Source organism: Eupeodes corollae, chromosome 3 (assembly GCF_945859685.1).
Source record: "Eupeodes corollae chromosome 3, idEupCoro1.1, whole genome shotgun sequence".
NCBI classification, from domain to species: Eukaryota; Metazoa; Arthropoda; class Insecta; order Diptera; family Syrphidae; genus Eupeodes; species Eupeodes corollae.
The window spans coordinates 65,793,411-65,817,367 of NC_079149.1; the positions used below are offsets into that span (position 1 = coordinate 65,793,411).

At 36.0% G+C, this 23,957-nt stretch overlaps 2 protein-coding genes across 2 annotated transcripts; one reads left to right on the forward strand and one right to left on the reverse strand.

Annotated features, from left to right (window-relative positions):
- Nucleotides 1-3,194: 3,194 nt before the first annotated feature.
- Nucleotides 3,195-5,927, forward strand: LOC129949690 (transcription initiation factor IIB). Its single transcript, XM_056061286.1, has 5 exons — nt 3,195-3,388; nt 3,498-3,912; nt 5,046-5,280; nt 5,352-5,473; nt 5,543-5,927. Exons 1-5 carry the CDS (start codon nt 3,372-3,374, stop codon nt 5,702-5,704), a joined length of 951 nt encoding a protein of 316 aa, XP_055917261.1. The 5' UTR covers nt 3,195-3,371; the 3' UTR covers nt 5,705-5,927.
- A 6,428-nt stretch (nt 5,928-12,355) lies between these two features.
- LOC129951062 (TBC1 domain family member 16) lies at nt 12,356-15,182 on the reverse strand. Its single transcript, XM_056063068.1, has 2 exons — nt 14,940-15,182; nt 12,356-14,835 (listed from the first exon to the last, which is right to left on the reverse strand). The coding sequence occupies exon 2, from the start codon at nt 14,828-14,830 to the stop codon at nt 12,701-12,703; it is 2,130 nt and encodes a 709-aa protein (XP_055919043.1). The 5' UTR covers nt 14,831-14,835; nt 14,940-15,182; the 3' UTR covers nt 12,356-12,700.
- Nucleotides 15,183-23,957: the final 8,775 nt, after the last annotated feature.

Genomic DNA, 23,957 nt, shown 5'->3' on the forward strand with positions numbered 1-23,957 from the left:
ATTCCATATTCGGAGACCTGAAGAGCCCCTCTCCACCTTCGGATACATATTCAATTTTATCCGACTCGGCGTAGTCGGAAAACTCACTCTCGGTGGTAATTCCTCCTTTACCACTCTCCATTTCCTTTCGCATGTCCCGCCGCTTAGCAGAGTTGGCCCTCTCCACTTTGTTGGGGCTATGCTTCTTAATCTTTCTCTTTTTGTTGTTTGTGGCCTTCATCCACTGGTCAGATGCCTGACCTGATGTTGTTGCGGTTGTTTTTGGTACCGCTGCTGGCACCACCGCAACATCGCCTGATATGTTGGCAGAGGTATCTTTCGATACCCCTGCTTTTTTCTCCTTCTCCATCTGCTTTTCTTCCCAACAGATAAAATCAACAATTTCTCTGTTGTGAAAAAAAGCTATTAAATTTTTTGTTGACTCCGGCTGGGAATCGAACCCACGACCCTTGGATCTGCTTCCTGACGCCACTTCCTCTGGGCTATCGAATTGATGTTTTTTCTGGTGGCAAACTGCCAACTTTATTTACAACTTAACTTGCACTGTTAATTAACTTTTAAATAAATATAAATAAAATCACTTCTTCACAGGTTGGAAGTCAAATAACGACTGACAGTGCAACACACTAACCATCTCGCTACGGGTACTACAAAGATTGTGCTAGTACTTTTAAATCATGTGTTATCTCTAAAAAATCTGTACTTACAAACAATAGTATATCTGAAAAAAAATTATGACAATATAATTGTTTAAACTTTGTTTTACATGTATTGGTGTTGTTCAAAAATTGAAAGCTAAGCCCGTTTTAACTTCTCACAGACATATATTACCAGTTTTTCGGTAAAAGACAGAAGATTATTCACTTTTTGAATTTGTATGTAGTTAAGCGTAATAGCCTTTTCACACCAAACCCAAAACCGGGTTTTCGAAAACTGTTTTGCAGAACATTCACACCGAACATTTACACGTTTTCATTTGACTTAAAAAATTTTTTAACACCGACTGTCAAATTTTGTATTGATGAAAAAATTTGTGAGTTAAAAGTTTTGTTCTTTTCAAGTTATTTGTGAAAATAAAATTAATTCTAACCAATTTAAATTGATTTTAACGTAACACAAGCTCGTCTAGAAAAAGAATTTCAATTGAAGTTCTGGGGATGGGTGGAATGGGTTCACGACATGAACCAACAAGAACTACAAGCTCGCTTGCCTGCAGCTATCCTCTTAGTTCACTTCAACCGGTCCAAAAAATTCACTAAAGAGAAGCTAATTGTGTGAAAAATATGTCATAGAATCGACAACAAACAAATCTGTTACACTAAAAATTTATTTTATTTAAAACATTTACTTCTTCTTTCAAAACGAATTCAATCCAAAATACTGAGCTTATGACTATTGCTTCTGTTGGCCAAATGTGCCTTCAGAATCACCATGTATTTTGGCCATCCGAGCAACTTTTAGGCCGGGGTTGAGAAGATTCTGAACGATTTCGTGTAGGTCCTTATGGCCGAAGCAGAAAAGGTCGATTTCTAGTTCCAGAATCGTACCAAAATCACATTAATCCAAAGCGATCACTGAAGCTGTTATGATAGGCTTCAATTTCTCCATGACTATTTCTTTGGCTTCTTGCTTTGAGGACTTGCCTGGTTTGATTATCTTCTTGTTGTTAGCAGGCTGTTCATTAAGTTGCGATAGCAAATTGTAATGGATTTATTCACTGGAATAAAGATTCTCACTTTGTGGAATGTTTTGGCTCAAATTTTCCTAGCCCGCTGCGACTTAGCCTCCACCAGAAATAAATTTATCGCTTTTCTCATATCTCCCAAATCCTTGTGATTAAACGGAGTTACCGGCAAGTCTTTCTTCAGGTAGTAAGCGAAACTGTGAACATATTTGTGGCGACGAAATCGAAGACGCATCCCTTGCAGACGTCATTACGAACTATGAGCAAGTCTTCCTCTTCCTTTGGGTCGTCATGCCAGTAGCCATATTGAATTCCGGTTAATCGCTTAACAAAGAGCGTTTGAAACTCTGGAGGATCATGAAAGAACCACCAGTGCAGCAAATAGTCACCGGGGCAAATTGACAAATTTCCCCGCAATTTTTTCTGTTGCAACGCAGCTCCTCCAAAGTTTGCTTTTTTATTTTTTTGTTTTTTTTTCTCTTCCATATTCAAATAATATAGTAACAAAAAGAAATAATTCTTATTTTGTAATTAAAATATAAAAAATTGTATAAGAATATGAAATATTTGTTTTGACAGCAGCCAGCAGCTGTTTTGTTTACATTAATTTGAGCGCTGAATGTTTCGAAAGGTTTGTTTGTTTAGTCCAGCTTTGAATTCCTAATAGTTTTCGAAAGGTGGTTGTAGAAAACTTGTAGTTTACTAAAAACTCTAGTTTCCGATGTAGGTTTTCACCGAAAACCAAAAATTTCGCGAAAACCGAGTTTTGGATTTCGTGTGAAAAGCCTATTAGGATAGTCTTGGCTAGTGAAAATGTGCAAAACTGTGCATGTTTGTAGTAAGTGTATTTTTTTAAAATAAGGCTATTTACGATTTCGCACACAAAAGAGGTTTCAAATTGCGTATTTTATATTCAGTCAATCATGAAGACGCCTTTTTCTTCTAAAACAACAATTAAGTAAAATGTAAAAATTAAAGCTATAGATATCTTTTGATTAAGTCTGCCAGGTGCTGAAAATATATTTTATTTGACACTTACACAAAAAGGGTGTCGCAAAAGTTTAAAAGTGGAGGCAAATTTTAGTTCATACATATTTTTGCAATTGCACTAGACTTTCTGCATCGGATGATGAAGAATCCTCTTAATGAAAAGGGGTTTTTCACTATTTCACTTTTTGAAAATAAGTTGCCTAATTTTAAATACTCAAATACGTTGGGAACGAAATTGTTATTTTGAAATTATTTTGTGTTGTTGAGAAAGATTATGGGGAATAGTATAATAACAAGCTATAAATTTGAATCAACACCAATATTATTTATTATAATATCCGACAGTGCTGAACTGTTTGAATTTATAGCCACTTAAATTTGATAGTAGTGTATGCGCGTCATAATAATGATTACAGCATCTATAAATCGTTTAAAGCCATGCAGTTAGACCTTAATAGTTTTTGAACACACCCAGAACAGCGTCGTTGAAGTTTGATTGACCTTATCTTCCCAATGGAAATGAACGCGACTAATGTCAAAATAAAAAGCAAACGTACTTGAAGAAGCTCCAGCTACAGCTATATTTTCGCTTTATTTAATTCTTGTTAAATTAAAATTGATAAAATTATTTATTTCAAACGTATTTATTCGAGTAAAACATTCTTTTTCACAACCATTAATACCAACTAATCTACAAATGGCTAGTTCCTCCAGGTAAATTCAAGCGTTCGTGTTCACAGCAGTCTGCGCTTTATTTAGGTCGAATTTATCCATTCCGATACCATACACAATTCTGTTTTTTCTCTGTGATTTATCTATGCAGACCTGATGCTACGAATAAAGTTTGCTGCTATGCGCATCCAGATGCACCCCTTATCGAAGACTATCGTGCAGGCGATATGATTTGCTCGGAATGTGGCCTTGTTGTTGGTGATCGCGTAATCGATGTTGGTTCTGAATGGCGTACTTTCAGCAACGAAAAGAGCGGAGTTGATCCAAGTCGTGTTGGTGGACCGGAAAATCCTCTCCTTAGTGGGGGCGATCTCTCTACCATTATCGGACCGGGCACTGGGTCTGCATCTTTTGATTCATTCGGAGCGCCCAAATATCAAAACAGACGTACGATGAGCAGCTCGGACAGATCACTCATATCGGCCTTCAAGGAAATATCTACTATGGCAGATCGCATTAATCTGCCCAAAACAATAGTTGATCGCGCAAATAATCTTTTCAAGCAGGTAAGACTTCCAGTTGCAAAACTATTGACTTAAAATGCAGCGAATTTATTGGATCTAAAGTTTAATAGTAAGATTTAGATCAAAGCAATAATTTGTTTAGCAGAGATTCTGTCAAGGTAAATATTAGAATATTAAGGAACTATATCGGGTGTTGTTTTGGTCGAATGCAAAAAATAATTCTTTTTCAAAAGAATGACAAGGAAATATACCAAGACAACATATTGCGATAAGGTTAAAGAGCTACTTTTTATTTTTTCTTCAATTGGTGATAGTGATAGTACTTTTTGAAAAACCATTCTTAAGCTGTTTCGTTCACCCTTAAAGACGAGGTTTGTTGCTCAATTACCTCTCAAAATGTAAGGAACTACAGTTCTTTGTTTGTTACAAGCTCTGCTATTTTTATACGTTGACAGCTTCTTCAAAAATGTAAGTGCCCATGGTAAAGGTCAGCAGCATCCATGTTAAATTATCTTTAGGCACATCTTCTTATTGCTTAAAAACCAGCAATGCTTCCACCCGAGATCGGTCTAAACCAAATCAAATACAGCCTCTGGTTCAGGTGTTGTCCCGAGTGGACCTGGACCTCAACCAACATGCGTCTCCAGCCAGCTCGGTCCCTTACTAGCTGTCTCTAGTTTCGTACGCCAAGTTGGTTGAGGTCTCACCTACGTGCGCCACCTCTACTAAACCATCCCTCTGGATGGGATTCGAAGACCTTCCTGGCTAGAGCGTTGATAACCATTCGCTCTTTATGGGGCAGCCATCTAAGTCGTTAGACTTTTCTACTGTTCACCAGGTCAGTGCCGCTGTACAGCCCGTTCGGTTCGTCGTTTTTTCTTCTCCATGACCAAAAATCACCCGAAGAATTTTTCTCTCGAAGCATACTTAGACGCTCTCATCTTTCTTTGAAAGGGTCCAGACATCAGCGCCATAAATGAGATCCGGGATGATGAGCGTCTTTTAGATGGTGATTGAAGATTTTACATCACAAAGTGTATATTACAGGCCTTAGTTAAATTTAAACTTAAAGATCTTTATTAATTATTCAAAACCCTAGATATAACTTTTGGTGAAAGCTGATTTTTGTCATTTCTGTGAATATAACAATACATTTATTTTATATTTTTTTAAAGGTTCATGATGGTAAAAATCTTAAAGGACGTTCTAACGACGCAAAAGCCTCAGCGTGCCTTTACATTGCTTGTCGTCAGGAAGGTGTTCCACGTACATTCAAAGAAATATGTGCTGTTAGCAAAATAAGCAAAAAGGAAATTGGCAGATGTTTTAAGCTCACACTGAAGGCCTTGGAGACAAGTGTAGATCTAATTACTACGGCAGATTTTATGTCCAGATTTTGTGCTAACTTGGGTACTATTTTAATGTCTCCATCCCACAATTTATCTGTGTACTATTGTGAGAGTTGTTTTTGTTTCTTTTAGATCTTCCAAATATGGTGCAACGTGCTGCAACACATATTGCAAAGAAAGCTGTCGAAATGGATATTGTTCCTGGTCGTTCGCCTATATCTGTTGCAGCCGCAGCTATTTATATGGCATCACAGGTAATTTTACAAGAATTAAACAACATCGATTGAGTTATTTGTAATTAAAAAATAAAAATCCCATCACAGGCTTCAGAACATAAGCGTAGCCAAAAGGAAATTGGCGATATTGCTGGTGTTGCAGATGTTACGATCCGGCAATCATACAAACTAATGTATCCACACGCAGCCAAATTGTTCCCAGAAGACTTTAAATTCACAACACCAATTGAACAACTGCCGCAAATGTAAATATTTTTTTTTTGTTTCACAACCTGAATAACTATAATATTACTAAACAAAAAACTGTGTATGTATTTGTAAGGAGTTTTATTTTCTTTTTTGTAATTCATAGAGAATTAAGTTTGACAATTGCAGCAAATATAACAGTTCAAATATTCGCTACATTTCAATGAATTCTTATGTTAGCTTTTTAGTTTTAAAATAAATCAATAAATATTATTTTGGAAAAAAACCTAAATGTTTTAATTTTTTGTTTGTATTGAGTGCACACTTAAAGGGATATGAATACCCTTATAATGATTTAACACAATGGGAGCAATCAGGAAGGGAGGAGAGAATTAGAAAGGAGATGCCGATGCACAATTGTTTTGCTGTCGGAGGGTTACGCTTTTGCGACAGTAGACAGCATTGAGTTTTCAAAGGTTTTAGATTCCCCATTGGACATCCGGTAGTCCATATTCCAAGAAAAAGGGAGAACATCTAAAAACGAATATAAACGGATACTGTCATCAGCGAAATAATGTAGTGGATTAGAAAGATCATTTACAAAAATAAGGAATAGTGTTTAAGACAAAACCGAGCCCTACGGAACACCAGCGTTTATTTTGTGTGTATTAGATTTGAACCCGTCCAATACTACTTGAAATTGAACGGTCACAAAGATAGATATTGGTATAGGTGTATGGTGCCATTTTATAGCGAGGATCCAGACTCTTCATGGGGGGAGGGGGGAGGGTTAGGTCACACACGTAGATGAGTTTTTACTCTCCGCTTAAAAATGTTCTTTAATGTTTTGTAAAGGAGGGTAACAAAATTTAAATAACATAAGGTGTACGAGTATATTAACCGCACCTTCACACATTTCAATTGCTAAAATGATAACTTTAGACACTGTTGTCCCAGATTCCCAGATTCCAAAAATTTTCTAAATATGCCATATTTAAGAGCTTAAACACAAAAGTTTAGAGGGCTACACTACACAAACTGTTTGAGCAAACGCATATATTTTGTTGTTTTAAAAATGTTTGTGCAAACTGTTTGAGTAGTGTGTGTGTAGCGATGATGCGTGTTTGCGCAAGCGGTTTGAACAAAATCAAAATAATTTGAATTTTCCGTGCTTGCACAAAGATGTTTGTGTGGTGTGTACAGAATTTTGCTCAAACCGATGCCAATTTTCATAGAGTTAACATAATTAAACAAGAGGGACAAATTTGTTGGACACCAAATTTTGTTTTTGTTTTTTTTTCTGTTTTCTTTTTTAATAGCGAAGGCAATAATGAAGGATGCACATGCTAAATCACTCATTGCTCCGTGTCCATAGGAAGGTTTGAATAAGATGAAAAACGTCACGCAACTAATATCTCTCAAACATATTTGTGTAGTGTGTAGCGAAACTATGTTTGCTCAAACACACGTTTGAACAAACGTGTTTGCGTAGTGTATGGGCCCTAATTGAAGGTTTCTTCTTAAGAACCTGAATATTTGCTCTTTTTCATAGAAACAATTGTCATGAAAATAATTTAAAGCATTACTAAAGTTTTTTCATATTCTAAATTGAGTGAAAACAAACATTTTAGTTGCTTTTGACAGCAAACCACTTTTTGGTGAATGTCGTTAAATTACTAATAAATCTATAGATGAAGTCTTTACTTATACAACTTAACTGTATAAGCTTTATGGCTCATATGATCCCCTCCTGGATCGTCAGTTGATTAAAAATTGATGAATTTGTGCTGTGTTTTGGAAAAGGCTGAACTTCCAATTCATATCATGTTCTTGATCCAGTCCTCAGTTAAAAGTAGTACTTTTAGTAAAAAAGTTTAAGGAAGTAAAATACAAATGTTGTTTTGATATACAAAAAATAAATAATTTAAAATATAAAGGGGGTCATATCCACTAACGCAATACGATTAGTTTTGAATTGAAGAGAATTCCTACGAAAAGCAAACAAATTATCTCCCAAGGGTGGTCATGACCCCTACGACCCTCCCCCCCTGGATCCGCCATTGTAGGCAAATGATAGAGGAATGGGTAACGCATACGTCGGACGAGAGAGGTAAATCCAGGATGGAACAAGGATAGGGATTGGGCAGGGGACGGATTGCCCGTTGCTTGCGGTGCACAGCATAGCTCGTCGGATGTTGGGGGGTTCTTGCTACCGTAACCGGAACTCATCTCATACAAAAACATAAATCATGCCGGATACTTCGATGTACTGAAATTAGGTGTGCACTACATTCACTTTTCTCGGCGACCTCTGATGACGTAACGGCCTGGCCTTTACCCACCCTTCCTGGAATCCACTCGGCCTGGTTTTCGGATTCCCTAAAGCGGACTCAGGAAAGGTTACTGCCGTGGAATTAAATCTCCGCCAAACCTGGAATTAGTTTCCCCATACCGCACCCTCTTGAAAATAATTCCCTATTCCATCTCTAAATCCAAATCACAAACAAAAAAAACATTGAATTTCATAGCATCGTTTTTAGAAACTTAGGTACTTTATTCACATTATTGTTACTCAAAATACCTTTAAAACACTAAGAAAAAAAAAAAACAAAACTACGAGGAAAATTTCATCGACACCAAAAAAAAAACAACAACGGGATCTTTGATCGCCGGAGCCAGTCTTTGCTTCTCCAGCGTCCCGTATTTTTTTCGATTACTGTATGATGTTTTTTTTGTTGTCCCTAATCGGACCCTAATTTCCTGCTTACAAGGAGCTCGTTGTGGGTGTAAAAAAAAGGGCGGATGCAAAATATTGCGTCGCGGGGACGTAAGAGGAACCCCTCTTAGAGGGAAAGGTTGAGGTTATTAGAATTCTCGCAGCGTGATTTCGACAAGATTCAGCGATGTTGCGACGACTGGAAACTGAAAATAAATGTTCAGAAGTCGGAGACAATTCTGTTCCGGACTCCGTCGGCTAGGTCCACGAGGGATACGTGTAAGAATTGGTGCAAGATCGCAAGATGGTCATCATTGATCTTCACGCGCAGTGATTAGCGAGCAAAAGTGTTGTGAAGCACCTCGGTATCTGGTTAGATCATTTTTTATATGTAGACAGACATATAAATTCTGCTGTGACCAGGGCCAAAAGAGCCTTCGCTCTGACGAGACGGCTGTTTTTTAGCAGTCGGCTTGTCCCCAGAGTGAAGGTAATTTGCTACATGGCCCTTATACGGCCGATGATCATTTATGGCTGTCCTGTGTGGTTCAACGTTGCCCCTTCCTAGATGGAGTAGTTTCGGGTGTTCGTGCGGCAGTGTTTACGGCGCTGTACCGGCTTATGAATGTATATCGAACAGAAGAATCTTCTTACGTGCAGTACTATTCCAATGAGGTCCTAAACAACGGGGCTCGAATCAACAGAATTGAGAATTAAGTCACAGTGCAGGTGTTCACATAATTAAGCCATTACATTTTAAACAGGTACTTTTGTATCTAGATATTTTATCAAACAAAATGTATTAAAACTGTTTTATTATTAAAGAAATTTATTATTAAAAATTAAAAAATTTAATTGATAACAGTTATGGGAAAAAATAAAAACACCAAACCTTTGAGAACCTACCTCGCAAAAAGCAATGAAAAACGACTCCGGCTGAAGACAGTACATTAGTTAGGCTTTCTAAAGTGAATCCCAAATGGAGAAGAATTATGATGATGATTACCAGCAAGAACTATACGAAGGCGACCTCAGAAAAAAAATTTGAATGGACGAATCGGTAGACGTAAGCCCAACCTGTCAAAAAAAAATATTGCTCCAAGAATGAGGTTTGCTAAGGAACACCTTTATAAAATTCCAAATTTTTGGAATTTGGTCGTGTGGAGCGTCGAATCCAAGTTCAACGTTTTTGGCAGTGACGGAAGACAGTATGCAAGGCGTCCTCCATTGAAAGAATTGGACCCGAAATACAAAAAAAAAAACTGTAAAACATGGAGGGTTTTCCGTGATGGTTTGGGGATGTTTTACATCATCAGGAGGTGGTCCATTCATGGAAATATGACAGGAGAAATGTACAAGGACATTTTGGACAGTCATTTAAATAGGGATTATGCTGACAACTTACCGTTAGCCTGGATATTTCAACACGACAACGACCAGAAGCATTGCTCTCGGGTCGTAAAATCCTGGTTTGAATTAAATGCAATCGAAGTCCTGGAGTGGCCTGCTCAAATTGATTTTCTATGGGGTATCATAAAAAAGCAGTTGCGGCTAGAAAACCTACGAATAAGGCTTCTTTTTGGAACATTGTTTAAGAAGAGTGGTCAAAAATAACTCTTGCCCAGTGTTAATTGCTTGTAGGTACAATGCAAAAAAGATTCACAGAAGTAATAAAACATAAAGGATATTTAACTAAATACTAGATCCATTGAAGGTAAAAAAGTTGCCTTCAACAGTTATTTATAAACGTACTTCATTGCAGATGCTTAATTACGTGTCCACTTCCAAATTTGATTAAAACCACATATCATTACTGTAATAAGTTTTTCAAAGGTATTTTTTAAAAATAAAATACCTATCTTCTGAACTTCTAGTAACTAACAGTCTTATTTAAAAACGCTGTATAGAGCCTACATAAAGTTATGTTATCTCTATAATGCCTCTAAACGCAAAAATGCTATTTATAAAACTTATACAAGGTTGCATAGTCCCATAATAAGCTAAACGCGTTTTGAGGTTGAATAGAGCCTACATAAGGAAATTATTGTTATTATTATTTCGTAAATGTCATTTTGATTTCTCTCCTCTCTTTTTGAAATTAAAATAAAAACAATAATGCCTCTCGAGTTTAGCTCGTGAGCCGAAGAAACGAAGAATCTAAAAAAAATATAGATAGAAAGAGAATATCATACAAATAATTGGAATTATTTTGTTATATTTTAGTTGTTATGACAACTAGCAGATTTTATAGTACTTTTGGCACTTTTTTTGATATAAGCATTGTATAACTAAAATTTATAGCAGATTTTTTTATAAATAGGAATTTTTGCAACGTTACATAGAGCCTACATAAATCCTTATTCACTGTATAACTATTCATCTGTTTAGCGAATTCTATTAAATAAGACTGTAAATGTATATTTTGCACAAATAAATTAATTTCTCATTCTGTTAGGTTTCTTCGTTTTTTAACGAAATCTTTCGCTATATATTGATGGCTTAATTGTATGACCACGACTGTATGTCTTCGACCAAACGACGAGTATTTTGAGAGTGCACGCTTGAGCGGCTTCATTCCACCAGAGGCATTCCTCTTTTTAGATAGATGCGGTCTGATACAGGATAGATTGGCAGTTCCGTTAATCTACCATGTCATACGACGAACCGTGGATAGGCGACTCCGGGACAGTCGGGAGCTCCTTGGTTCAGTAGGGCTGTGTCCGAACGGGTTCGAACTGATAGGGTGAAGCAGGAGAACCAGTTTTGGTGGCTTCAATCGGCACTTGATATTGGGTAGTCGTGATGAGGTTTTAAGCCTTTGCCGGCTTACATACTTATTTTATATTTTTAGGGTTTAGTTTTAAGTAGAATAAAAAAACATGAAAAAAATAAAGACAAAAAAAAAAAACAACAAAATGCGAAAAACAAAAAATGTAAGATAATTAGATTTGCTGCTGTGGTTGGTTTATTTTTAAGTAGTTTATAGGTAGAACAGGTGGTTTAATTTAGTTTTAAGTTTTATTTAAGGACCTAATTTTAAGTAAAAATAAAAAAAATCATATTGAAATTAGTTTTTTTTTTTTATTTTCTAATAAACAAAAATAAATAAAATGAATTACAGTAAAATAGATCTAAGGGCCGAAAGGCATTACCATTTAGTATTATTGTTAAACTTAGAGTGTCCGTACGGGACCAGTAAGTTAGTTGTAAGCTATGGTTAATTTGGCTAGTTTAATGAATTATTGTCTAGGTTTAAGATAGTTTTAAGAATAAATTAAAAAAAAATTGGTGACTCTTCATCTTTACTTTCAAGAGCTGTCATGATCTCTATAAAAAAGTCCGTACCCTTTTTCATTTTAAGGTACACCTCAGCAATATGTGTGAGTACAAACACATAGTCTTGGTTTAAGATCAATAGATTTTGAATTCTGCATTAAGCTAGTTGTAGGTATTTGAAAAATCTTACTTCCGAATAGCATTATAGACGCATTCAATGACATTTTCCGGCGTGCAATTTTTGTTTCGTGCCAAATGCCGATAGATTTCACATTGATGTATAGTTTTAGTTATATTTTACATACATACCAACTGTCCCCATTTAGTTGTATTTGGTTTTAATGTATATATCGCTATTATACAATTATCTGAATTTTACTTCTGAAAAATAAATTGCATATAAATTTCAAGAGAATCTTCAATTGAAAGTTTGGAATAAAATACAACTAGATGAAGATCAGCTTTGTAGGATTCAGCGTTCAAGCATACAATATGCAAGGGACCTAAAATTCAATGCTGATTCCAAAAGTTTGAACTCCTTGTGAATAAAAACGAAGCTGAAACATGCTTAAAGTGAGCCCAGGCGTCTTTGCAAAATAGTTTTACATACTACGTATCATAAAACCACACCAAAACTATTCTTTTATAACATTTAGGAATCCTACGCGGAAAATATTTTATTTTCATCATATTTCTTTTATTGTTTTAAATATACATAACTTACTAAGCATGATAGAGGCATGAGTCGAACAAACATTTTTTCTTTTATTAAATTTATGCATAACATCGTAATTAATTTTTGATTTCACATTAGTTTTCAATATATTTACTAGAAGCAATATTAGCTTTGTCTTTGGTTTCACATCTTGATGCTCTTACATATATGTGCTAGCAATGCGCGTTAATACAGAAATACAAACAAAATAGCGTCAACATTTTCGGACTTGGAGAAACTGTACTATATAATAATAAATATTCATATCGTTTTTATTTTTGATAGAAATAGTGTGCTGTATTTTTAATTTAATTTCTTTTCCTTGCATCGAACCAACACAAAATATGCATCATTAGTCAATTGAAAGTGAGCATTTCTCATCATCGGTATGTCCAATACACTCGAGGGCGGGTCTATGCTCAGAATCCCACATTCCTGGTCCACAACGCTTACACAACCCCGATAAAGTACAAGGAATCTTGGGGTATTGACGATACTGGTGTAATAAACCACGAGCCTTCCTCAGAATCAGCTGGCCGTCCATGTACATGGCAAGTGAGCTGAAATGCAAAAGCATCTCATCTGCCCGTAGATTTTGTGCGATCACATCATCAGCATAGACGGCAATAATAGCCAAGCATAGGAATAAGTGAAAGTAATCCGTGAGGTAATTCGACCAGCAAGCCTCCCACATCCTAATCACAACAGCTTCGGTGAATTCTCGTTTAAAACACAACAAAAGCCAACGGTGGCAAAATAGTAACTCCAGTGCATTGTTGTGCTTCTGCAGGTGCTCATAGAACTTGGGTAGCATAATGCGTATTAGTTCGCGCAAATAGCTAAGATTCCTGTCGATGTCATTGTCAGTAGGAGTGCATACGAATATAGCTCTCTGCATCAAGCCGACAAAGCACCAGAACGCTTCGGACTCATTCTGTATCTCGCACAAGACCGGTGCCAGTAGATCACTCATGCCCTGCGAATAGGACATTCCCGTATTGTAAAAGGCATAATTAAGAAGTATGTTCTTCATGATTTCAGTATTGGGATTGTCATCTCCGCAAAAGAAAGGATTAGATCTGTCCGTGCGGACGACGTCTTTCTCAACCACACATTGGACCGTCTTCCAAAACATGATTTGCTCTTCAGGCGACATCGAGTACAACCTTCTACTGGTGATCTCTTCATATTCTTGCCGTTTAATGTCGATCAGCACAGCTCGATCTTCAAAGGTAGAGCCAAATGAGTAGCACTTGAGCAGAAACGGCCATACTGTTTTTCGCAGGCTCTTCTCCAATCCCCCAAAGAAGACGCACTTGCGCAGCAACAGATCATCGTCAATCTGACCCTTTTCATTTAACAACGTCCCATAGAAAAAGTTCGTTGTTATTTTCTTTACGTTTCCCTCGTCTGGATGCAGTTCGGACTTCTTGACCTCTGGGCGACAAACCATAAACTGCCGGTAGGGGAGATTTTGCTTCTCTTGGCTACTGGGCGCCAACGTTATGTTATGCAAGAAGCAATGCCATTGGTGAAGCACCTGAGCCAGGTGATCTAAGCCACCGTAGTGGAAGTGCAGAATCTTGTATTGTGATTCCCTTGAAGCAATGACCAACTGGCCAGAGGTGCAATTGTCATCGTTGAAGAACAAACGGAGTGATCGCATTTGGCTGAGATCTACGGAAAATCTTCGGCATTTAACCAGAGTTTTCCGCTTAACAGTCGGAGTTGCATTAGCGCTATCGGGAAACGAGAGATTGTGTTTGAAAGCTAGAAGCTCGGGAGTCATCCAGTTGGGATTGTTGTCGTCTGAACAATCGGAAAGTTGCATCTTGTCTCGTTCAGTACCAACACAGTTGTAAGTTGACGTAGTATTCTCAATGCAAGGATTGGCGATGGTGATGTTCACCGATGTTACTGGGTTTTTCTTAAGCATGGAATGTAAGTCCTCAATTGTAGCAGAATTCCCGCCCAAAAGTGGTTGAAGTTCGTTTTTAAGCTCTCGCATATCATCAGCATCCTCTTTTTCATCCTTCTGATTGGCTACGTCATTTTCTTCTGGTGCTTTGTCACCATTTGACGAGTTTTTATCACCAGATGCAGTGCTGCAATTGTTCAAGCAACTTATACGTTGGTCAAGACTTGTCTGATCCTGAGCCCTAATTGCAGCCATGAATGCTGGACAGTTTTCATCGGATGATGAACACTTGCAAAGTGATGAATTGGGAATCCAGGTGAGAAGCAAGGTATGGCGTTTGGCATTGTTATATTGATCAATGAATGTCTTTGTAGTGACGGTCAGGTATCCTGGATAGTGGAGAATATCGGATTCTTGTCGAGCTACAGTCGGGGGATGGATACAGACATTGTTCTTGCAAAAAAGTATTTCGTTGTCTTCATAGATATTATCGATTTTTTCGTCGCACTTTTCTTCACCCAGGATTAGACTAGAGGCTTTTTTCAAAATATTTACTATGGGCATTATGGCTAAAATGGTAAAAAAAGATAACACAATCAGTTTTCAAATGAGAAAATAATTTATTATTTACTATTTGTTGGTATTGATTTTTTGAGTTTCAATCAGAATTTACCTTTTTGAAGGAGATGATTCACTACAATTTCGGCATGCAGACTTTTATGATTATTTTTCTTTTGTTTTTTAGAAAATCATTCTATTTCATTAATGCAACGAAGTTGGTATTTTGTGTTTGTTTAATTTATTTACAAAACCACTCTATAACATACCAAATGTTTTATTTAAACAATCATGTAAAAATATGTAAAGGTAAACTATTTGATGGAAAAAGTGCTGAACTGGAACTGGACTTGTCAATTTCGCAAAAGCTCCGTTCAATGGGATAAACGAACATAGGTCAGATCTAGCAGAGTAAAAATATAGTTGAAGCAAAAAGGAACTGTTTGGCAAGCTGAACAAGAAAAGAAGAGAGAAGTTTCTTCGCATACAAAATTTTCTTGGCAAAAATATTTATCTATAATATTTTTTGTTTTACTAAAACATAAGGTTTTTTTTTATTTAACAACCAATTTTATTTGGGCTCAGAAATTAAACAACAACTTATTGATAAAGGCAATTCATTTGCAGTGACATAACTACTAAAAGATAGGTGATTGTTATTTCATGAAAATTGTGCGATTTTAGAAAAATGGTATCTAAAGATTTTGACATTTATAACTTTTGCACACATTTCTGCACAAGGGCTGTTTTTTTTTGTAGCTATATCCAGTTTAATAAACGATTAATTGGAATTTTAGGACACGTTTTTTTCGTATTATGCCGTAAATGCTTTGATTGTTGATATTATATTAAGATTATTTCTAATTCATTAGTTTAATTGAAATTTAGCCATTGCGTTTTCAAATAAAAGGTACTTTTGCCCGAGGCAATTTTTTGATATTGCAGCCTACCTGTCAACTATGCTTACCCTTGCGCAGAGCAACCGAGTGCAAAGATCGAGGCGGCACGAGGAACGTCAACAAATAGTATTGCAGATTACAGTAATTTGTCAAGTAAAGTTGCACTGTGAAGTTAGGCACGAAATGTGCACGGTTTTACGTATTTAATTCCTTGTCTATTGCCACCTTTTCATTAACTTTAAAACAGAATACAAAAAGAGGCTGGGATGCGACCCACACTGATGACTTCATATCACGTCTGTCGATTTGTATGTTTTCGTGTTGGGTTAAAAAAGTTGTCAGTTAAATTATTCTTAAAAATTACCAACAATATTTTTCATAAAAAGAAATAGTTTATTTTGAAAATCTAGTTTTAAATATCAACAACCGAACATCAATGTTTACCAAATTTGCGTAATATTTTTTATAGATTTTATTTTTTTATGAAAAAACGGACTGTTGGATTTTTATAAAAACTACTGAATATCGAAAACAATATTTTCTGTGAAATAAAAAAGTTTGAAGACGATAATTTTAAATTTTGAAAAGCTTTTCAAGTCGAAAGTAAATTTTTACAAAGTTTTAGTATTAGATTTTTTTAGGTGCTTAGATTTTTCTCAAAATTTTACTGAATATTGACAACAATATTTATTAAAAGATAAAAGTAGTTTGAAGCCAATGTCTAAAAGTTTTGAAAAGTTATTTGAGTCAATTAGATTTTTCTCGAAATACTGGTTGTTGACAAAAATATTTTTTATAAGTTGAAATAAGTCGGAAGCCATAATCTCAGAGCATTGAAAAGTTATTTAAGTCGAAAATCAATTTTTACGAACTATTATTAATTTTTTTGTTTAGGTTTTTATTTTTTTTGTAAAAAAACTGTCAATTCGATTTTTCTTAAAATGTTTCCGAACGTTGAAAACAATATTTTTTATAAGTTAAAATTAGTTGGAAACCATAATCTCAAGTTTTTCAAAAGATATTTGAGTCAAAATTCAATTTTTAATAACTAAAACATTGAGTAATGTTTTTTTTTCGATTTTTCTCAAAATTTTACCACATGTTAAAAACGTTATTTTTCATTGCACGAAATTGTTTTGGAGATAAAATCATTTTGTATTCGTAAAATTTTCGAGGTGACACATTTTTTTTCAGTTGTTTTGATTTATAAAAAAACACCGCTAATTGTTTTTTTTTTCAAAAAATATACTTGATTGGTATCACGTTACAATATATTATATAGCATTTAATTTAAGTCCGTAGCGATTTTGGTTCGTGAGATATTTAGGGTTAACCAAAATGTTCCCTTTTTTTTAACTGCTATGGTAAAAAAAACCACCACGCAATTTTTTTGAGAGCCCTTTCTGCATCTTTTTGCATTATTATCTGTATAACAACATTTATTTGAAGTCGATATCTCTACTGGTTCTTGAGCTATGGATGACGAAAAAAACGTCGTTAACGTACGGACGTTTTAAAAATCTTTTATTTCGACTTTAGGAACCTTGAAACGTCGAGAAATGTCAAAACTGTCAATTTGACAAATCTGACCCATTACTATAACTTCCTATGGGAAGTTAAAAATACAACACCTTCGCTTGAAATACAATCTAACGGAAACATCGCTTTTTTTTAAACAAAAATTAATAATTCCCAAGCTATAGCATATTTACCATAGGTTCCGTTGCAAATAAAATAGGTGGGGGGGCCCACCGTGGTGGTCACAACATCCCAACTTTGTGTCATCATTTTCATGGAGTTAAGTTATTTAAACAATAACTTTATGCATAGATTTGTTAGTAAAAAAGTGAGAAAGGACTAAAATTAAGCAGACATGTATTTGAAAGCACATATTTTCCATCCGTCATATCTCAGCAACTATTTGCAACATCGCAATGAAATTAAGACGCAAGTAAAACCGAAGAAATAAGGACAAATATGATGGTAAAGAAGTCATTCTTATATTTAAAAAAAAAGGTAATAAGCAAAATTGTAAATTGAAACATGTACATATATGCAAGTTTTTGGTCCTACTAAACTTAAACTACGTCGGATGGTGCCCGGAAAGAGTTGACTACACCTCGAACACATTCATACCAATCTCAAACGCCAAAAAAAGAATACAATATATGTATTTTGGGGATGAAAATAAGGGTGTTTCACGGGTAGTTTTAAGGCTAAACTACAATAACTTGAGTTTGAGTTAGGTTTTGATAATGGTCGATTCACAAAGCTAGTGGCAGCGTAGTCAAGGGATTATGATAGTCTAAATCTAACTACAAAAGTAGTTGAAATTTCCTCACCGGCGTAGTGTAAACAATTCGGCTACAAAGTTAGTGGAGAATGGTTTTGAGTTTCACAATCAGCTGCTCGATAAAGACACACGAATTCAAAATAAAATAAATTGTTCAGTATTTAAATACAAATATAAATCGTTCAAATTGTGACTTAAATTTGATTTTATTGAATTTAAAAACACAAAAGATAAGTAAAAGTTATCAAATCAAAAATTTTTCTTATTTTTTATATATATGACAATTCCAGATTGACTAGCTTTGTAGTGTAGTTCTGCATTCACAAAGCTAGGTAAATTTTGACTACGTAGTCACTAGCTTTATGAATGCACCCAATATGAACAATCATTATAATCATAGGGGACTTTAATGCCAAAATTGATTCTGATAACGTAGGCCTCCAACGAGTTATGGGTAAGCATGGCTTAGGTCAACGTAACGAAAATGGTGATATGCTTGTCGACTTCTGCAACGCTCGTCAACTTGTGATTGGGGGTTCTTTATTTCCGCACAAGACTTGCCACAAAATCACCTGGGAATCTCCCGATGGTCGAACCAAAAATCAAATAGATCACTTCATTATAAAGAAGAAATGGAGGAAGTCATTGTGCGATGTTCGTAACGAAAGAAAGGCTGATGCAGGTAGTGACCATCGCTTGCTACTGGGTTTGCTTCGCTTACGATCAGCTGCTGTACAGCATTGCTTAGAGGGTATAGCAAGGAGACCAAGATTCAACACAAGCGTTCTAAATGACTCTAATGTACGTCGTAATTTCGTCACCACACTCCGCGATAAATTATCGAACATACAAAATGCTGGCTGATCGGTAGATGCTTTGTGGGGCTAAATTAAGAGCGCTTACATGGAAGCTGGAGCTGAAACTATACCCAGGCAGACAAGAGCTAGGGATTTCTGAAAAATCAGATATCAAAGAACATGCTGCAGGAAGAGGGGATGCAAGGGAGCTGTATAAAATCACTAAGGACATTGTCGGACAGCGTAGTAGCACTAACACTAACCATCCCGTGTTAGATTTGAACAGCAACCTTTTAGTGACGGTAGAAGATCAGCTACAAAGAGCAACTTTCGTGCGCTGCTATATGATGACCACAATGCAGAATTGAATCCACAATTGAACAACGTGCGTAGATTTTCTAGGGGTATTGACACCAGCCCCCACACAAGCACAGAGATAAGTAATGCGATATATCTTCTAAAGAAAATCAAAACAGCTGGACTTGATGGTATTCCCGCAGAAATCCTGAAAGCAGACCATGAGGCATCTTCCCGTATTTTGCATAAACTCGTGCAGGCTGTTTGGGAGAGTGAAACTTACTAAAGGGACTGGAAGGATGGAGTTATTGTAAAGTTACCAAAGAAAGAAAACCTCAAAAACTGTAATAACGCGCGGTATCACATTTCTGTCCGTTTACCGAAGTTTATGGCAACAATTATTCTTGAGAGGATTAATTTCAGGATCGAGTCTACCCTCAATAGGCACCAAGCTGGGTTTCGCAGTGGCCGATCGTGCGTCGACCACATCAACATCATACTCGAACAGTCATCTGAGTTCCATTCACTTTGAGATGGCGTTTGATCGGATCAATCGTGAATGCATACGGAGATCGCTTATTGCGCGAGGAATCCCTGAGAAAATTGACTCCTTAGATGTGCGTCAAGGAGTAAGACAAGGAGATGTCTTGTCGACAATTCTGTTTTTGCTGGCGGTTGACGATGTGATGACTGCTACGGTGGTTACAAATGAAAGCCACGGTATCCAATGGAGTCTGTTTGACTAGCCACATAGATTATGCTGACGATATATGTCTCATGGCAAACAACACGGCAGGCTTAAATCAGATGTGTCATTCGCTGCAATTGAATGGAGAGGTGGCTGGCTTAAGGATTAACACAAATAAGACCAAAGTTATGACCACGGGCCAAAGCACACAAGTTATTCTAAGGCAGGGGACCATAGAGCAGGTCGAGCAGTTTAATTATCTGGGACGTTTTATAGCTGTCGATGGCGGGATGGACCTGGATGTTAACAGTAGAATAAACAAAGCCCGTAGTGCAATCAGTAGACATTTCTTTTTTTTACTGGGGATTAGAGTTTTTAGTCAGTAAGTCTTTTTATTGCAGTTAATTAACTTTAAAGCAATTCAATTTATTTTACTATTTCGACTAAGATACTACAGGGATTTTGAAAATAATATGAAATATGTATTTGTTACCTATGCAATGAGGTAACAATGCTGTTTGGCTCATAACAATGAGGTTTTCTATAGAATGTATGAGAAATCTGAATAACATTTTTAATGGCGTTTTCAAAACGCATCAATATTCAAACTTTTTGAATATACTCTCAAACGACGTAATATAAAGACTAAAAGAAGTAAAAATACTAAAAAAAGTTAATTGACTTAAAGTTAATTAACTGCAGTGAAAAGACTTACTGACTAAAAATTTTAATACCCCAGTAAAAAAAGAAATGTCTACTGACTAAAAAGACTAAACCCAGTTAAAAGAACTGCAGTTAATTAACTTTTAGTCAATTAACTGCTTTTTTTAACTGCCAAGTAAGAAAGTAAGTACTAACTGCTGACTGTTTAGTAACAGTTAAAGTACTTTTGTAAGTTAAAACACTAAAGAAAAAAAGTCTTATTAGTGACTTAACTGCAGTCCCAAAAAGACTGCGTTCGTCTGCGTCGTAAGTAAATGCATGCTCGCCTTGGATATACGATACATTTTTTAGAGGCCCTCTATTAACTCAAATTTGATTGAAAGGCAGAAAATGTTAAGCTTTTATAATGAAGTTGAGATTATAAAAACCTTAGCAAAGGTATGGTCGTTTTGAAGAAAAAAAAATAAACCCTCAACGCATTTTGGGACAACATTAATCAGATTTGTTTATTTGGTGACAAGTTTACCTTTTACTTTGAACGTGTAATTGTATCTTCATGGTGTTAAATATCTGATGCTTTAGGAAAGCTTAACTTATTAACAGCTTATCTCTGTATTTCTTAACTTTTGTATCTACATAGTTAACCCCTTTAAGGTTAGTCATATTTCTGTTGTAATAATAATAATACGCACATCTAAATGTTAAATTATAATGTACACATGTCAATTTAAAGTTAACCCCCTCTGCTGAGTTTTTATTGTATGACTAACTTCTGAACTACCTTTTGCTTTTTGTATTACAACGAATTTCCTGTTTGATATATTTACTTTACTTTTGTACACTCCATCTTTTTCCTTTAAACAATTAATAAAGATAAACTAATATTAATAGGTTATAGGCCCAGACACCAATTTAAATTGAAAATTATAAGAAATTATTTGTTTAAAGTCGATTCATTAAAAATGGAAACTAAAGTCGATGTTGCTGTCCACAATCGATTAAATGGAAGAAATTGGCCCACGTGGAAATTCCAAATGACGATTGTTTTTAGGTCCAAGAAACTCCTAGAAGTTGTAAATGGAACTCTTTTGAAGCCAACCGAAACTGAAAAGCTAAAGGAATGGGAAAGTAAAGACGCATCCGCACAAGAACTACTGGTTACCAGGATAGAAGAAGGAATCCTAACACACTTGTTAGCATGTCAAAGCAGTGCAGAGATGTGGGAAAAATTAAACACCATTTATGAGCCAAAATCGAAAGTAAGTATTCATTTACTGCAACAGAAGTTCTTTAACCTTAAATTCGAAGAGCCAATGTCGGCCTTCATTTCGCAAATCGAAGATTTAGTGAACCAACTCAAAGGCATGGGTGAAAACCTCTCGGAAACTATGGTCGTGACGAAAGTGCTAATGTCGCTACCAGAAAAGTATAAACATTTCGTGTCTGCTTGGGAATCTGTCCCAACAAAGGACCAAAAGTTAAACGAGCTCATTTCTAGATTGCTCGTGGAAGAAGAGAGAAGCAGCAGTCAAGTTGAAATGACATCAAAAGACATAGCTTTTCTGAGCCAACATAAAAACAAATACCATGGAAGATTCAACAGGCAAAAAGAAATTAACAAAAACGAACCAAAAAGATTGTGTCACTTCTGTAAGAAGCCAGGACATTTCATCAAGGATTGCAGATACCGGATTCAGAAAGAAAAAGAACAAAATCCGACTGCTTTTATTGGTTCCGCGTTGTTCAGTGGTTTTGATTTGCAACAAGAAACTTGGTATTTGGACAGTGGTGCAAGTCACCACATGTCATGCAACAAAGATTGGATAAATAACTATGAATTGGTTGACATGATGATAACCATAGGTGATGGCAGAGAAATTAAGGCGATGGGTAGAGGAAGTGTGTCAGTTTCGGCATACAACGGGAGTAGTTGGGAGAGAAGAGACATGTTAGAGGTGTTACATGTTCCAGAGCTAAAGACCAATCTATTTTCTCTAGGCAAGGTGTTAACAAAAGGTTACAAAATCGAAGGACTTTCAGATGTTTGTAAAATCGTAGATTCTAAAGACAATATTCAAGCAATGGCATTACGAAGAGGAAGTATATATATCATGAAAGTCAAAGTGTTACCACCAATCGCATTGCTATCACAGTCACTGACATCATGGCATGAAAGTCTCGCACACCAAAACATTCTGCAGTGTAAGAATATCTTAGAAAAGCATAATATTCAAGTTAATAAACCCGATTTCGATTGTTGCGACGCTTGTCAAAAGGGCAAGATGCATCGTTTGCCGTTCAAGAGCAGTACCCATTCAACAACAGGCCTTTGTGAAATAGTCCATGTCGACCTCAATGGACCGATGGAAGTCACAAGCATCGGTGGCAGCAAATACTTTTTAATTTTTAAAGACGATTATTCTCATTTTAGATTTGTTTACTTTTTGAAGAACAAAACAGAAGTCGCGGACAAATTAAAAGAGTTCATCGAAGCAGCAGAGAATGACACTGGCGTAAAAATTAAAGTGTTGAGGTCCGACAACGGCACGGAAATTTCAAATGTTAAGGTAAGAGATATCTTGAATTTAAAAGGCATTAGACACCAGCTCACAGTACCGTATGCCCCACAACAAAACGGGAAAATTGAGCGAGAAATGAGAACGATCGTAGAATCTGCTCGTGCCATCTTGTTAGGAGCTAGTCTTGACAAAAAGTTTTGGGCCGAATGTGTTAACACAGCAACATATATAATTAATCGCACTGGCACTAGTTCAATCAAAAATAAATCCCCTTACGAATTGTGGTTTCAGAAAATGCTACAAATAGATTACTTTAAAGCCATAGGTTCTGTTGCTTATGTACATATTCCTGATGCAAAGAGGAAGAAATGGGATGCTAAAGCAAAGGAAGGAATTTTAGTTGGTTACACAGAAAACACAAAAGGTTATAGAATATACCTGAACGAAGAACAAGAAGTAGTGACAGCAATAAATGTAGTATTTAATTCAAGAAAAATAGACGTAAAAGAAAACAGGAACTAAATAAATACTAAGGAAAGTTGCAAAGCATCGATAGTAACAGAATATGCACATAATGCAAACACAGATAGAGAGAAAGAACAAAATGAAGAAATAGTCGAAGAAAATGAATCTCTAGAAACAGATGATGAAATAAACAGGGTTGAGTGCAGAGTAGATATTTTTAATGCTGACATTGACATAGATGGAGATAGAGGTTTGGGTGCAAACAGCATGAACATGGAAGGCGAAGTTGAGGTGAAGGATAGAGAAACAGAAAGTTTGACACGAAGTGGACGGTCAGTTAAATTACCAACAAAATATAATGATTATGATATGGGGTGTTTGTTAATGGCCAAAGAATTAAATCAGATAAGTTATGAGGAGGCAGTAACAGGAGCAGACGGACATTCATGGACAGCAGCGATCCAAAACGAGTTAGATTCCTTAAAGGAAAATGAAACATGGACAGAAACAGA

Excerpts from the sequence above, each read along its gene's own strand:
- LOC129951062 (XM_056063068.1), bottom strand. The coding sequence starts at position 14,830 with ATGCCCATAGTAAATATTTTGAAAAAAGCCTCTAGTCTAATCCTGGGT.
- LOC129949690 (XM_056061286.1), top strand. Across the intron at positions 3,913-5,045 it reads CAAATAATCTTTTCAAGCAG|GTTCATGATGGTAAAAATCT; the intron begins GTAAGACTTCCA and ends ATTTTTTTAAAG. Across the intron at positions 5,281-5,351 it reads CAGATTTTGTGCTAACTTGG|ATCTTCCAAATATGGTGCAA; the intron begins GTACTATTTTAA and ends TGTTTCTTTTAG.